Consider the following 17347-nt stretch of genomic DNA (forward strand, 5'->3'; position numbering starts at 1 on the left):
CACAGATTTTCTTTTGGGTTGAGATCTGGAGACTGGCTAGGCCACTCCAGGACTATGAAATGCTTCTTACGAAGCCACTCCTTTGTTGCCCTGGCTGTGTGTTTAGGATCATTGTCATGCTGTAAGACCCAGCCACGTCTCATCTTCAATGCCCTTGCTGACGGAAGGAGATTTTCACTCAAAATCTCTCGATACATGGCCCCAGTCATTCTTTCCTTTACACAGATCAGTCGTCCTGGTCCCTTTGCAGAAAAACAGCCCCAAAGCATGATGTTTCCACACCCATGCTTCACAACGGGTATGGTGTTCTTCGGATGCAATTCAGTATTCTTTCTCCTCCAAACACGAGAACCTGTGTTTCAACCAAAAAGTTACATTTTGGTTTCTGACCATAACACATTCTCCCAGTCTTCTTCTGGATCATCCAAATGCTCTCTAGCGAACCGAAGACGGGCCTGGACGTGTACTTTCTTCAGCAGGGGGACACGTCTGGCAGTGCAGGATTTGAGTCCCTGGCGGCGCATTGTGTTACTGATAGTAGCCTTTGTTACTGTTGTCCCAGCTCTCTGTAGGTCATTCACTAGGTCCCCCCGTTTGGTTCTGGGATTTTTGCTCACCCTTCTTGTTATCATTTTGACGCCACGGGGTGAGATCTTGCATGGAGCCCCAGATCGAGGGAGATTATCAGTGGTCTTGTATGTCTTCCATTTTCCAATAATTGCCCCCACAGTTGATTTCTTTACACCAAGCGTTTTACCTATTGAAGATTCAGTCTTCCCAGCCTGGTGCAGGTCTACAATTTTGTCTCTGGTGTCCTTCGACAGCTCTTTGGTCTTGGCCATAGTGGAGTTTCGAGTGTGACTGACTGAGGTTGTGGGCAGGTGTCTTTTATGCCGATAATGAGTTAAAACGGGTGCCATTAATACAGGTAACGAGTGGAGCCTCGTTAGAAGAAGTTAGACCTCTTTGACAGCCAGAAATCTCGCTTGTTTGTAGGTGACCAAATACTTGTTTTCCACTCTAATTTGGAAATAAATTCTTTAAAAAACAAACAATGTGATTATCTGTTTTTTTTCCACATTCTGTCTCTCATGGTTGAGGTTTACCCATGTTGACAATTACAGGCCTCTCTAATCTTTTCAAGTAGGAGAACTTCACAATTGGTGGTTGACTAAATACTTATTTGCCCCACTTTATATACACTCCATACATACAGTATATACTAATATGTAATGCGGTTACCTGAAGGTAGCGGACCGATTTGATGTATCGTCGTCTGATTGAGGTTGCTCCTTTGTTGCCGGTTTCCGTGGTTTGGTCTCACCTGGTTCACTAAAATACAAAAAAGTGAACACCCAGGTCATTAAACATTGTTCTGCCCTATACAGTGGTATGATAAAGTATCTGAACCTCTTGGAATGTCTCACATTTCTGCATAAAACCACCATCAAATGTGATCTGAACTTTGTCAAAATCACACAGATGAAAAAACAGTGTCTGCTTTAACTAAAACCACCCAAACATTTATAGGATTTCATATTTTAAAGAGGATAGTAAGCAAACAATGACTGAAGGTGGAAAAATATGTAAGTGAACCATCACATTTATTATTTTGTGGCAGCAATCATTTCAACCAGACCTTTCCTGTAGCTGCAAATCAGTCTGGCACATCGATCGGGACTAATCTTGGCCCATTCTTCCCTACAAAACTGCTGTAGTTCTGTCAGATTCCTGGGATGTCTGGTATGAATCGCTGTCTTTAGGTCATGCCACAGCATCTCATTGGGGTTCAAGTCTGGACTTGACTTGGCCACTCCAGAACGTGTATTTTGTTCTTTTGAAACCATTCTGAAGTTGATTTACTTCTGTGTTTTGGATCCATGTCTCGTTACGGCCCCCATCCTCTTTTTAGCTTCAACTGTCTGACAAACGGCCTCAGGTTTTCCTGCAAAACTTTTGAATTCATTTTTCCATGAATGATTGCAAGTCATCCAGGCCCTGATGTAGCAAAACAGCCCCAAATCAAGATGCTCCCTCCACCATGCTTCACGGTGGGGATGAGGTGTCGATTTTGGTGAGCTGTACCATTTTTCCTCAACATATGACATTGTGCGGTATCCCCAAACAATTCGACTTTGGTTTTAGCAGTCCACAAAATATTTTGCCGAAACTTCTGCGGAGTGTCCAAGTGCCTTTTTCGCGAACATTAAACGAGCATCAATGCTTTTTTTTGACAGCAGTGGCTTCCTCCGTAGAGTCCTCCCATGAACACCATTCTTGGCCATAGTTTTACATATAGTTGAGATATTGGACTGTGCCAGTGATTTCTGTAAGTCTTTAGCAGACACTTTAGGGTTCTTTTTTTACCTCTCTGAGTATTCTGCGCTGAACTCTTAGCGTCATCTTTGGTGGACGGCCACTCCACGGGAGAGAAGCAACAGTGCCAAACTCTCTCCATTTGTAGACAACTTCTGTGACTGTCAATTGATAAACATCCAGACTTTTAGAGATGGTTTTGTATCCTTTCCCAGCTTTATACAAATCAACAATCGTTGATCGCGGGTCTTCTGACAACTCTTTTGATCGAGCCATGATGCATTATGCTTTTCATCAAGACATTTCTTACCAGGTGTGTGTTTTATAGTGGGCAGGGCAGCTTTAAACCAGTCATCAGTGATTGGGTACACACCTGACTTCAATTGTTTGGTCAAAATTGGTTTCGACTGCTCTTTAAGGCCATGTCCACATGTAGCAGGGTATTTGGCAAAAAGAAGATATTTTTTTAAAGTTTGACCTGTCATCCACATGCGCACGCAGGTTTAAACCAGGGTTCTTAAAAACGACGGAGAAGGTGAAGATTTGTGAATTCTGCGTTTGTGGCTCCATCATGTGGACACTGATAACCGAAGATTTACGTCACTGGCTGTGACAAATTTTGTCCTCACGTCACACATGAGACCAATTTTTACATTTGGAGTATATTAAATAGGCGCTTTTTTGCTTCCATTTTTTTTTTTTTTTTTTTTTACAAACTCTTGCTGTGCTTCTTATTGAATAATAGGTATTTTGGCAAGGCAAGGCAAGGCAAATTTATTTATATAGCACAAATCAACACAAGGCAATTCAAAGTGCTTTACATCACATGAAGACCATAAAAATCACATTTAAATCAACACAACGTAAAAACCAAGACAAATGATCGCATTTAATCACAGAATAAAAATAAATAAATAAAAATAAAACAAAAATACAAATAAAGCAAAAACTACTACTACTAATAATCATTGAAATCAGCAATGGAGATGAGCACAAGAGGAATAGAAGGCAGGTAGATTGAAATATATAGACAGTTATGGATATGCAGTGCTAAACAAAAGCGTTTTTAGCCCTGATTAAAAGGAGCTAACAGTTTGAGCATACTTCAGACGTTCGGGTAACTTGTTCCAGAGGTGAGGAGCATAATAACTAAATGCTGCCTCACCCTGCTTGGTTCTTGTTCTGGGAACATGCAGAAGACCCGTTCCAGACGACCTTAGGGGTCTAGATGTCTCATAGGAATCTAACAAGTCAAGCATGTATTTTGGTCCAAGGCCATTAAGTGTTTTGTAGACGAGCAGTAGTATTTTATAGTCTATCCTTTGACTTACTGGAAGCCAGTGTAGCGATTTCAAAACCGGTGTAATGTGGTCCAGCTTCCTTGTATTTGTGAGGACTCTGGCTGCAGCATTCTGTACTAGCAGCAGCTTCCTGACTGATTTTTTATCAAGACCTGTAAATATACCGTTGCAGTAGTCCAATCTGCTGAAAATGAATGCATGCATAAGTTTTTCCATGTCTTGTTGAGTCAGAAGCCCCTTAATTCTGGTTATATTTTTTAGGTGGTAATAAGCGGATTTAGTGACGGACTTTAGATGGCTATCAAATTTTAGGTCTGAGTCAATAATTACGCCAAGGTTTCTGACTTGATTTGTAGCTGTAAGTGACATTGTGCTAAGTTGGCTGCTTATCTTTGACCTTTCCTTTTTTGGCCCAAAAATGATCACCTCTGTCTTCTCCACATTTAACTGGAGAAAATTCTGGCACATCCATTCATTGATTTGACGAATGCATTTACTCAGGGAGACTAAGGGACTATAATCATGTGGGGACACAGAAATGTACAGTTGTGTGTCATCTGCATAGGCGTGATAGGAGATGTCGTACTGTTCCATTATCTGAGCTAACGGAAGCGTATAGATGTTAAATAAGAGTGGTCCAAGAATTGACCCTTGAGGGACTCCACACGTGAATTTGGTTCGTTCTGACTGATAGTTTCCAATTGACACAAAGAAATCCCTATCATGTAAATAGGATGTGAACCACTGAAGAATAGTGTCAGTAAGCCCTACCCACTGTTCCAATCTGCTGAGTAGTATGTTGTGATCAACCGTGTCAAATGCGGCGCTGAGATCCAATAGTAGCAGAACAGATGATTTGCCTGCATCAGTATTCCGACGAATATCATATAGGACTTTGATAAGCACGGTCTCGGTGCTGTGTTGTGGCCGAAATCCAGACTGAAATGAGTTAAAAAGATTGTTTTGCATCATAAAAGTCTGGATCTGTTCAAACACAACCCTTTTGATAATTTTCCCCAGGAATGTCAGATTTGATATTGGCCTGTAATTACTAATGATTGAGGCATCCAGAGTAGGTTTTTTTAGGAGAGGTTTTATTACTGCAGTTTTTAAAGTCTGAGGAAACTCTCCTGTTTGGAGGGAAGTATTTATAATCTGAAGTATGTCTGGGGCTATGCAATGAAAAACAGTTTTGAAAAAGTTTGAAGGAAGGATGTCAAGGCAGCATGTTGTGGGCTTTAATTTCGACACAATTTCTGTTAAAGTGGCATAGTCCAGGAGGCTAAACTGTCTAAGATTGACGTGGGGGACATTTTGGGAGGCGTTTAGTGTAACATTTGTTAATCCGGAGTTGCACACAGTCTGTCTAATCTTTAGTACTTTGTGTGTAAAGAATGCTGCGAAATTATTACGGGACACCTCAGATGCCAAATAATTTTGGACAAATATTTTATTGTTTTGAATGTACTTAAAAATGAATGAAAGCGGTTGGCTGTGGAAGTTTTTTTGTTTGTTTTTTTTCTCTACACAAACGTGCAGGTGATGACGCAATTATTTTTCCCCGACGTATTGGGGCAGAATCCTCGTTTAAAAAAAAAAAAAAAAAAACTGCTACGTGTGGACACGGCCTAAGTCTCCTTAGGCAGAGGGTCCACTTACTTATTTTACCCCTTTCTGTCATTGTTTGCCTGTTATCCTCAGTAAAATACAAAAACCTATAAATGTTTGGGTGGTTTCAGTTCAAGCAGACACTGATTTTACATCTGTGTGATTTTGACAAAGATAAGATCATATTTGATGATGATTTTATGCAAAAATGTGAGAAATTCCAAAAGGTTCAGATACTTTTTCATACCAGTGTAGTATAATTTATAGAGCAGAAAAAGCTTATTCCCCAACCTGAAGGCCTGGATGATGACCGTCCCGAAAAGAATGAATAGCGCCGAGAAGATCAATGAGAGGATGGGCATCATCTCTCGCCTTGAAAAAATAGTCATATTCAATCTTACTGGAATGTAGTTACATAACAGCATTACAGGTAGAATACATACTGATGAATGTAGTAGTCTTACCAGTTTGAGTAGAGAAGGTCATCATAAATTTGATGGATGTAATCACGAGCGGCGTTCATCCATTGAATCAGAAAAATCTAAATGGAAAATAAACATTTCAACCGGGGAAAAAAAGATTTGTGATTCACGTTGGTTTGAGCTGTCTTACAGGGGCCATCTCATTGTTGAGTTCTGGCAAAGTGGCATCCGAGGTCAGATAGGTGGGGTCCTTCTGAACCAGCTCCAGATGCTCGAGGAGACGGGATTTATCTTCTTCGCTGCCGTTCCACCCACCAATCACAGAGCGGTACAGCACCTTGCCAGCAGGGCTACGCCTCTCCAGAATAACCACCTGATAGAGGAAACATTCAATGGAATGCTACACTTTGGAAGTGACCCGACATCAACAGGAAGTGACCCCAAAATTAACAGGACGTGACACAATATCAACAGGAAATGACCCGGACATCAACAGAAGGTGCCCCCAACCTCAAAAGGAAAGGGGCCGTCCCACACTCAGCTTCATTTATTAGCAGTCGGTCACATGCACTGATTTAACGCCGGATTTAGGTTGAAAAAGTACGAAAGCTGTACCACATACAAACAGAAAGGATTGTCTCAGGAGTGATTTGTTCGAGGATTCATGGTAATTATTATATTTTTCGTACCATTTTGAAACGTGAAAAAAAATCAATGGGAGAAATTAGCCGCGACGGCATTGGCAATATTTACATAAAATAAATGCTAACTGCATGGTTTTGTTTTGCTTTTAACCAAGAAAAAAAACTGTTTTATCTCAATATCAATAAAGACTTCGGGGATTTAAGCATTTATTCATCTTACTTTTCATCGGAAAAGCTTCGTTTACACAAGGAGGCTGCTAGCTACATTCACTGACAGACTCACACTGTAGTTCGACATGTTTACGTAAAATAAATGCTAACTGCACATTTTTTTGCTTTTAACCAAAAATCGAGACTGTTTTACGTCTATATCTATAAAGAATTCGGGGATTTAAGCATTTATTCACAAGAATTTTCACCGGAAAAGCTGTTTACATATGGCGGCCACCTCATTGAGTAACAGACTAGCATCGTACTTCGACATATTTCCGTAAAATAAATGCGAACTGCACATTTTTTTATTCTTTCAACCGAGAAATGAGCCTCTTTTACATCAAAATCTCTAAAAATTCAGAGATTTAAGCATTTATTCACAAAAATTTTCACCGGAAAAGCTCTGTTTACATAAGGCGGCCGCTAGCTACATTCATTAACAGACTAGTATGGTACTTTGACACCTTCTACTTAAAATAAATGCTAACTGCACGTTTTTTTTGTTTTTTTTTTGCTTTTAACCAAGAATGGATACTATATATTGTTTTATGTCCATATCTATGAAGAATTTGAGGATTTAAGCATTAAATTACAAGAATTTTCACCGGTAAAGCTCTATTTAGATAAGGAGGCCGCTAGCTACATTCACTAACTGACTAGCATTGTACTTCGACATATTTACGTAAAATAAATGCTAACTGCTTGGTTTTGTTTTGCTTTTAACCAAGAATCGAGACTGTTTTAAGTCCGTATCAAAAAAGAATTCAGGGATTTAAGCATTAAATCACAAGAATTTTCAACGAAAAAAGCTTTTTGTGATTCCACTGTGTCAGCTTTGACGGCCTCGCCAACAATGCTGGTGCCCTATTTATCGGCCCCGCGTCCCGTCAATACATTATGAAGTCTACAAATGAAGTTAATTATTGACAGCTGATGGGTGCGTACACACCACTGACCTGTGGCGACACTACAGCCTGGTTGGGAAGCAGAGCCTGGCAGAGAGGCTGCTGCTGACGCTGGTAGACGTACGCAAAGCGTAGCACGTCTTTCCTGTTAAATGTGGCAAAGTCCAGGAAGGCCTTATTTGGAGGAAGGAATGCTTGGTCCTCGCTGGTAATCAGCAGTACGCAATACCTAAAGGACAGGGTCAAACTTTTATTTCAAAGTATTTTTTGGGCTGCAAAATGCCTTGTTTCGGAGAGACAGCGAAACCCAAAAGTGGTATTTGCCATGTGCGCATTTTTTATTTTTTTGCCTTGTGGCTTTTTTTTGCCATGTGGCAAAATGGATGTTGCCATGTGGCATTTTTTTTTTTTTGCTAAGTGGCAAAATTGATTTTGCCATGTGGCATTATTTTTGCCAAGTGGCTTTTTTTTTTTTGCAATGTCGCAAAATTGATTTTGCCATGTGGATTTTTTTTCCCCCATGTGGCAAAATGAATTTTGCCATGTAGCATTTTTTCTGGCATTTGACAAAATACATTTTGCCATGTGGCATTTTTTTGGTATGTGGCAAAATGGATTTGGATTTTGGGAAAATTTCTGCCTTGGTTGCCAGTTGAATATCAATGTGCTGTAATGCTAAGTGTATGGTCAAAAATCACAGCCACATATGAATCGAAAATTTGGATGTGCATAGCCATCAATGGCATGGACATGCATGGCCTTCAAAACTGCCATATACCCCCCAAAAAATGCGAAAAACAAATCCATTTCGCCACATACCAAAAAAAAGGCTAAATCAATTTTGCCACATGGCAAAAAAATGCCACATGGCAAAAAAAAAGAAATGCCACATGGCAAAATCAGTTTTGCCACATGGCAAAATTCATTTTGCCACATCGCGAAAATAATTCCACATGGCAAAATCCATTTTGCCACATGGCAAATACCACTTTTGATTCTCGGCCCTGTTGTTTTTTTGAGCGGTGGCAAGAACAGGAGATCTTTGATTCCTTACTTTCGCCGCCTGTGAAACTGCTTGATAGGACACAGCTCATCAAAGAGCTGCTGGTTGACAAGCCGGGGAACCTGTAGGAACTTGTTATTGGAGACAAACTCGTCCATCACCTGCCGCTTCATTCCCCTAGCCTGGATCAACAATTAACAAGAGAAGGTTTGCATGAAACCGCACTCACTAGCATGATGTCCAAAATACCAAAGAGGTCATAAGGCAAAAAGAACGCGATCTAACATGGCTTAATTCAACAGAGACCAGTAAAAGTACCTGTATGATGTCCACCGGCTTGCTGGTGTCCTCTTTAAATAGCAGCATGGTGGGGGCGTACGAATTGATGTTGAACTGGCTCAGAAGCTGAATATTGTGCGTGTCCCCCTGGTCCACGTAGCCAAAATGAACGTAGTCTCGGAAGGCAAATGCTGTTAACTGCAGAGGACAAGAATAGGAATTTCATTGGAATACATCAAATACATGTTTTAAATAAATACATATAAAAAAATAAAAAAGGAAAAGATGAAATAAAACAGAGAAAGGCAGGCACAGACAGCGAAAAAGACTGCGAAAGAAACACTGAGAAAGAAAAAGCAAGAGAAAAAAGAAAGATGGTAAGAAAATGAATGCGAAAGAAAAAAAGAATGAGAAAGAAAAAACAATAGAAAGAGATTGAGACAAAGAACCAGAAAGAGGAAAAAAAGAAAAAAGTCAGACAGATGAAAGAAAGAATAAGAAAAAGAAAGAAAGAAAGAAAAACATAAGGAAAAAGAAACAAAATTGGAAAAAGATTGAAAGAAATTGAAAGTGAGAAAAGAAAAAAGACAGAAAGACATGGAGACGGATAGAGGAAAAAAACTGAGCGAGAAAAAGAAAAAAAGGACAGACGGACAGATGAGAATGAAAAAGACCAAAAGAACGGAAAGAATGATAAAGAAAAAGGAAAAAGAAAAGAATAAAGAGAAAATGAGAAAACGAAAAAATAGAAAGAAATAGAGGGAAAGAGAAAGAAAGAAAGAAAGAAAGAAAGAAGGAAAGAAAAAGAAAAGGAAAAGAAAGGAAAAGAAAAGAAAAAAACAGAAAAAGGGAGAAAAAGAAATAAAGAAAAAGAAAAAAGAGGAAGAGAAAAAACAGGAAGGAAGAGAAAAGAAAAAGATTAAGAAAAAGAAAAACGACAAACAAAAAAGAAAAAAAGAAAATTATACAGAGGGAAAGAGAAAGAATGAGGGAAAGAGAAAGACAAAAAAGAGAAAAAAGAAAGAAAGAAAATGATACCGAGAGAAAGAAAGAATGAGAAAGAAAGAAAAAAGGAAAACGAGAAAGTGAGAAAAAGAGAATGGGAAAGGAGAAAGAAAGCAAGACAGAAACAAAGAAAAAGAAAGAGGGAAGGAGAAAGTGAGCGAGAGAGGAAGAGAAAAAAAGACAGTGAGAGAAAGAAAAAAGACAAGAAAGGAAAGAGAAAAGGACCGAGTGAGTGAGAGATAGATGGAAAGTGCGCGAAAGAGTAGGTGCTTTCAAATATCAAATGGAACTAAAGAATATTTACCATGAAAAAAAGCAATAATGTAGTGCTGTAAAAAAAAAAAAAATGGAAGAAGAAAAGGTGAAAAAGAAGCCTCACTCTGTAGACCATGGGGACGTTGGAGTCTTGGTCAAACAAAAGAACACTGGGCTTATTTTCAACATGCCAGTTGTCCAGAAAATGCTGGGAGTTGTCATCAGTGATCTACAGGTGAAAAAAAAATAGAAATAAATATTGTCTTTTGGCATTGGAAAAACACACAGACAGAAGCCAAGGGTAACAGACTGCATGAACTAATGGAAGTCATTTCACATGTTAAGAATTAACTGGAATGGGGGGGGCTTCAATATCTTGGGAAAAGTAAGTGTTCTGTATTTACACAATCCCTTATTAACATTTGCCTTGTTTTATACTACGTTTATTTATTATTACAGTACAAACAAAAAATCGACAGGTTGTGCTTTTATTTTAGTTAGGAATATTTATTCAATTCCTCATTGGATCCACTATAAAATGATTAATAATTACAAGTCGACCCAAATGGGATTTTTTTAAACGATAAATTCAGCCGATTGCTGATATATAAAGCTAATTTTGTAACCTGATGTTTAAGGCCAATATGCCAAAAAAGGTAATTGAAACACTCATGATATAAATGTCTATGTTAAAAGGTTTAATTTTTCTGTCATATTGGCCACTAGGTGGTGCCAAATCCCAATGAACAAAGATTATCACCCAAACAGTGAACATAACACTTGTTCTATTCCATTGGCGAAATATAACAGTTTATCTGCTGATATCGGCTCAATATATCGGTCGTTCCTGATATGATATTGGGCAAATTTGAAATAACAGCCCATATATTGGATTAGTAAATGTTCAATTTTTCTTCTGCTACTTCCTTTTGGAACACTGGCCAATATATCTGTCAACCTTGCATGACAACGGGAAAACTTGGGGGGGTGGGAGGTTTGGATTATTAGATGTTCAATTCTTCTGTAGCTACTTCCTTTTGTGACACTAGCCACTAGGTGGTGCAAAATCACCATGAACAAAGATCATTACCCAAACAGTGAACGAACAGTTATTCTATTGGCTATATAGACACTGAAATTGAAAAATATAAGTTCTATACATATTGGCCAATTACCAATCTTGAAAAAGTCTGTATATTATTTAACTGATTTATTGGTTGACGTTTAATTTTCAGTATCAAGAAGACACCAGGAATGCAATTTATTGTATTGTATTATATGTTAATACTAGTTATATTGGCTATATATCAGCTGATATCAGTCGATCTTACATGTCCATATATTGGCCCGATATTTTAGCCGGCCAACATATCGGTCAGCCTAATAAGAAATTCAGCGCACAAACAGCTAACATAAGTTCTATTATTTCAGCTGTACATCTTCTGATCTTGGAAAAAAAAAAGTTAATACATCAGTCAGCCGATATATCGGTCAACCATTAATTAGAATCATCAAGTACATCAAAGTAGATTCATTCCTTTTGAAAAAAATTTCTCAACACGTCATCGTAATTCATGAAATTTCATTTTTTTTTTGCCCCTATGCAACTCTAACAGGGAGTACCTGATAGCAGTAGATTTTTTTTTTTACCTTTTCCACCAGATTTGGTGGAAGAAGGTCATCAACGAACTGTCGCAGGTGCTGTCGAACGATGGCCTGACGGAAGAAGGTGACTCTGCCGTTCAACAGTCCGATAATGGAGGGAGCGCTGTGCGCTCCTAACTGGTTGGCCAGACGAAGCTCATAACCGAGGTCCACGATGCCAATACCGACACCTAGTGAAAAATGACAAGTTTACTTGACCTTCTTCTACATGTAGGACAATTCATTCAAATTTTCTAAATATTGCTTCATTAAAAATAAATACGGTAGTTTAGAGTACTGGAGAAGTCAGAGAGGTCCCCTCCTAACATTCACCAACATTAGCCAGTACTTATTCAGATTTTTGGATTTACAGTACCACAAAAATGAGAACTGTAACCAGATCAAAGACCACATGTATGACAATAAATTCAAAATTTCTAAATATTGGTAGAGTAAAAATGCATAGTTATGAATATGGGGATAGTCAGAAAGGTCCACTACTAATATTCACCAACCTTGGCCAAAATGAATTCAGGTGGATTTACAGTACCAAAAAAAAAAAAATTAGAACTGTAAACAGATCAAAGTCCCCATGTAGGACAATTCAATTTTTTAAAATATTGGTACAGTAAAAGTCAATAGTTTTGAGTATGGGAGTAGTCAGATAGGTCCACTTCTAATATTCACCATCCTTGTCCAGAACTTCTTCAGAATGTTTGATTTACAGTACAACAAAAATGAGAACTATAACCAGATCAAGTCCACATGTAGGACAATTAATTAAAAAAATTCTAAATATTGGTACAGTAAAAATGGCACAGTTTAGAGTATGGGAGTAGTCAGAAAGGCCACTGCGAATATTCACCAACCTTAGCCAGTACTTATTCAGATTTGTGGATTTACAGTACCACAAAAATGAGAACTGTAAACATATCAAAGTCCACATGTAGGACAATTAATTAAAATTTTCAAAATATTGGTAGAGTAAAAATGCAGTTTTGAGTATGGGAGTAGTCAAAGAGGTCCACCACTAATATTCATCAACCTTAGCCAGAACTTCAGAATTGTGGATTTACAGTACCACATAAAAAATAACTGTAACCTGATCAAATTATGCATGTAGGACTTTTAATCCATTTTTCTAAATATTTGTCCAGTAAAAATGCACAGTTTAGAGTATGGGAGTAGTCAGAGAGGTCCACTGCGAATAGTCACCAACCTTAGCCAGTACTTATTCAAAATTGCAGATTTACAGTACCACATAAATGAGAACTGTAATCTGGTTGAACTTCACATGAAGGACTTTAAATCATTTTTTCCCCCAAATATTGCTACAGAAAAAATGCATAGTTTTGAGTATGGGAGAAGTCAGAGAGGTCCACTTCTAATATTCACCATCCTTGTCCTTGACTTCTTCAGAATTGTGAATTTACAGTTCCACATAAATGAGAACTGTAACCTGATCAAAGTATACAGTACATGGAGGACTTTTAATTCCTTTTCTTACTATTTTTAAGTAGAATGCATAGTTTTGAGTATGGGAGTTGTCAAAGAGGCCCACTAGTAATATTCACCTACCTTAGCCAGTACCTATTCAGATTTGTGTATTTACAGTACCACAAAAATGAGAACTGTAACCTGTAACCAGATCAAAGTTCACATGTAGGACAAGTACGTCAAGTTTTCTAAATATTGGTACTGTAAAATAGCAAAATGAATAGTTTTGAGTCTGGGAGTAGTCAGAAGGGTGCACTACTAATATTCATCAACCTTATGGACCCTTGTGGATTTACAGTACCATATAAATGAGAACTGTAACCTGGTTAAAGTTGGCTTTTAAATCAATTTTTCCAAATATTGCAACAGTAAAATGCATAGTTTTGAGTATGGGAGAAGTCAGAGAGGTCCACTTCTAATATTTACCATCCTTGTCCTGGACATCTTCAGAATTGTGGATTTACAGTTCCACATAAATGAGAACTGTAACCGGAGCAAAGTATCCAGTACATGGAGGACTTTTAATTCCTTTTTCTTAATATTTTTAAGTAGAATGCATAGTTTCGAGTATGGGAGTTGTCAAAGAGGCCCACTACTAATATTCACCTACCTTAGCCAGTACTTATTCAGATTTGTGTATTTACAGTACCACAAAAATGACAACTGTAACCAGATCAGAGTCCACAAGTAGGACATTTAATTCAAATTGTCTAAATATTGGTACAGTAAAAATGAATAGTTTTGAGTATGTGAGAAGTCAGAGTGGTCTAATTCTAATATTCACCATCCTTATCCTGGACTGCTTCAGAATTGTGGATTTACAGTACCACATAAATGAGAACTGTAACCTGGTTGAAGGACTTTAAATCAATTTTTTCCAAATATTGCTACAGAAAAAATGCATAGTTTTGAGTATAGGAGAAGTCAGAGAGGTCCACTTCTAATAATCACCATCCTTGTCCTTGACTTCTTCAGAATTGTGAATTTACAGTTCCATATAAATGAGAACTGTAACCTGAACAAAGTATCCAGTACATGGAGGACTTTTAATTCCTTTTTCTTAATATTTTTAAGTAGAATGCATAGTTTCGAGTATGGGAGTTGTCAAAGAGGCCCACTACTAATATTCACCTACCTTAGCCAGTACTTATTCAGATTTGTATATTTACAGTACCACAAAAATGACAACTGTAACCAGATCAGAGTCCACAAGTAGGACATTTAATTCAAATTGTCTAAATATTGGTACAGTAAAAATGAATACTTTTGAGTATGGGAGAAGTAAGAGTGGTCCAATTCTAATATTCACTATCCTTGTCCAGAACTTCAGAATTGTGGATTTACAGTACTACATAAATGAGAACTGTAACCTGGTTTAACTTCACATGAAGGACTTTAAATCAATTTTTCCAAATATTGCTACAGAAAAAATGCATAGTTTTGAGTATGGGAGAAATCAGAGAGGTCCACTTCTAATATTTACCATCCTTGTCCTGGACTTCTTCAGAATTGTGCATTTACAGTACCACATAAATGAGAACTGTAACCTGGTTAAACTTCACATGAAGGAATTTAAATTAATTTTTCCAAATATTGCTACCAAAAAAATGCTTAGTTTTGAGCATAGGAGAAGTCAGAGAGGTCCACTTCTAATAATCACCATCCTTGTCCTTGACTTCTTCAGAATTGTGAATTTACAGTTGCACATAAATGAGAACTGTAACCGGAGCAAAGTATCCAGTACATGGAGGACTTTTAATTCCTTTTTCTTAATATTTTAAGTAGAATGCATAGTTTCGAGTATGGGAGTCCAATTCTAATATTCACTATCCTTGTCCAGAACTTATTCAGAATTGTGAATTTACAGTACCATAAAAATGAGAACTGTAACCTGTTTAAAGTTCACATGCAGAACCATTAAATCAATATTTCTAAATATTGCTACCGTAAAAATGCATAGTTTTGAGTCTGGGAGTAGTCAGAAAGGTCTACTACTAATATTCACCAACCTTAGCCAGTACTTATACAGATTTGTTGATTTACAGTACCACAAAAATGAGAACTGTAACCAGATCAAAGTCCACGCGTAGGACTTTTAATTCATTGTTCTAAATATTGGTAAGTTAAAGATGAATAATTTTGAGTCTGGGAGTAGTCAAAGAGGTCCGCTACTAATATTCACCAACATTAGCCAGTACTTATCTAAAATCGTGGATTTACAGTACCACAAAAATGAGAACTGTAACCTACCATCTACTAAAACGACCTGTTGCTAAGGTTGAATCGCATGATATTGTACTGACATGACAGCGCACATAATGTAGATGGAGCTGTTTTAAGATCAGTTGCCTAATCGATTTCATTTTTAAATGACGACAATAGTGGCGTTATATATTTAATAGTGTTGAGAGTGTTTTTAATGAGCTCACCAAGCGGCTCGAGTTCCTGCACAATCTCCTTCCACACAGGCTCTACACGGATACACGCAAAGCACCACTCGGAGGTGACCTTTATGAGGTAAGGCCTCTTGTGGCTATCTGGAAGGATGTCGCTGTTAAACTGGGCGTGGTGAAGCAAGTACTTGCTGTCTGCAAAGTCCCTTGACCTGAGAGACATAGAGAGAGGACATTGTCCATTTTCCCACTTTAAAATGTCGACAGGTGACCAGCATCCCACAATCGATTATTGGCAAACTCAGTGCTTTCATTGTGCAAACATCGTAACTTGAGACGATATAATTGATCGGTAATAAAAAAATGTAGTACCTGGTGAAATGGAAGGAAGTCTCGTCAAAGTAGAAATTGTGGAAACTGCGGAATTGTTGATGGTGCGACCGGCCAAAGGGCTGGTTTTCATCCACCTGCCCATAGCGGTCAAAGTTGGCCCTTCGCTCTTCGTTAGACAAAATCTGTGCAGGACAAATAGTTGTTGTTTGAATTGGATTTTCATAGACACCCACACTCAGTGGATTTGAGAGTTTTTCATCCTACGGAATTCCTGGGTCAACTCCTGTTCTGTAACCCGAAATCAATAGGAAGTGACCCGTAAATGCCCCAAACTCAACAGTGAGCGACTGAAAATCAACAGCAAATGACCTGAAATGCCCCAAATTAACACGATGTGACCCGTAAATGCCTCAAACTCAACATGAAGTAGGCATGTGCCGGTATGAGATTTTCACGGTACGATAACCGTGAGCAAAAATACCACGGTTTCACGGTATCACGGTATTGCAATTATAGCTCCAAAATTTTTAGATGTATGGGTTTTAAAAAAAAAAAAAAAACATTGAACAGGATTTTTTCAAAACATATTTGCAAATTGGAACATGAATATAATGTGAAAATAAATAAATTAACAAAAAATAACAAATATTATATAAAATTAAAATAAATAGAACCTAGACTATAGACCCTACCCACGTGACGTCACAACTCCGCTCTCCTGACTGGTGCCGCCCACTTGTCCGTCAACACATCGTGTTGACCTGTTACGGCTACGTACATTCATCCTATTTACGGCGTGTTTTTCTGCTCGTTAACATTAATAATCAAAATGGTGAAGGCGTGTGTGGCGGTCCGTTGCAATAACAGAGAAGATAGACGGAGAGACTTGAAGTTCTACCGGATTCCGAGAGACACGGAGAGGAGAGAGCGAGATGGGCTGCTGCAATTCGACGAGAAAACTGGGCTCCAAACGATTACCACAGATTATGTAGTAGTCATTTTATATCTGGTAAGATGCATTTAATATATATTTAGAGGGTTTTGGGCTGACAACCACAATTAAGATCATTGAGTGAGAGTGCTATCGCTAATCCATATAAACATTAAAAGCCCTAGCTCCATTGACAAATGACATGAAATACATTAGACTTGACAGTGGATGTTAGCAAGAACAAAAGATTTTGAATTGAAAACTTCGTAACTCACCTTTCCAAGCACAAGATAGATTCCTGCCGAATTTTCGTGGACGAGGACCTGTTTCACCCAACCAGCAACGTAGCATTTATAAGCCTCCAAGCTCTTAAAGTTTTTCAAACTTTCGTGAGAATAGTCTGATTTTGTGTGGACAAGATAGTTGTAAATATCAGGGTCAGGCAGAGACGGCGAAGGCAGCCGGTCAAAAATCATCGATTTAGGCATCAAATATGGATCTGGCGACTGTATAGAACGAAGCTTTTCCACATAACGCCTTTTATGCAACACATCCAGTGAGTTTACGGCATCAGAAAGCACCGGGTCTTCCATGAAAT

At 38.2% G+C, this 17347-nt stretch overlaps 1 protein-coding gene across 3 annotated transcripts in view; it reads right to left on the reverse strand.

The window, feature by feature from the left end:
• Positions 1–17347, reverse strand: part of LOC130921663 (dnaJ homolog subfamily C member 16-like) — a 35802-nt gene that overhangs the window by 12528 nt on the left and 5927 nt on the right. For all 3 annotated transcript variants that reach the window (XM_057845815.1, XM_057845814.1, XM_057845813.1), the window contains exons 3-13: positions 15858–16000; positions 15522–15697; positions 11602–11786; positions 10076–10180; positions 8731–8889; positions 8464–8594; positions 7461–7638; positions 5838–6020; positions 5690–5766; positions 5517–5597; positions 1243–1332 (exon numbers count right to left, since the gene is read on the reverse strand). In XM_057845815.1, coding sequence (XP_057701798.1) covers positions 1243–1332; positions 5517–5597; positions 5690–5766; positions 5838–6020; positions 7461–7638; positions 8464–8594; positions 8731–8889; positions 10076–10180; positions 11602–11786; positions 15522–15697; positions 15858–16000 — 1508 coding nt within the window. The remainder of the gene's footprint in view (positions 1–1242; positions 1333–5516; positions 5598–5689; positions 5767–5837; positions 6021–7460; positions 7639–8463; positions 8595–8730; positions 8890–10075; positions 10181–11601; positions 11787–15521; positions 15698–15857; positions 16001–17347) is intronic.

Source organism: Corythoichthys intestinalis, chromosome 9, assembly GCF_030265065.1.
Source record: "Corythoichthys intestinalis isolate RoL2023-P3 chromosome 9, ASM3026506v1, whole genome shotgun sequence".
Taxonomy (NCBI): domain Eukaryota; kingdom Metazoa; phylum Chordata; class Actinopteri; order Syngnathiformes; family Syngnathidae; genus Corythoichthys; species Corythoichthys intestinalis.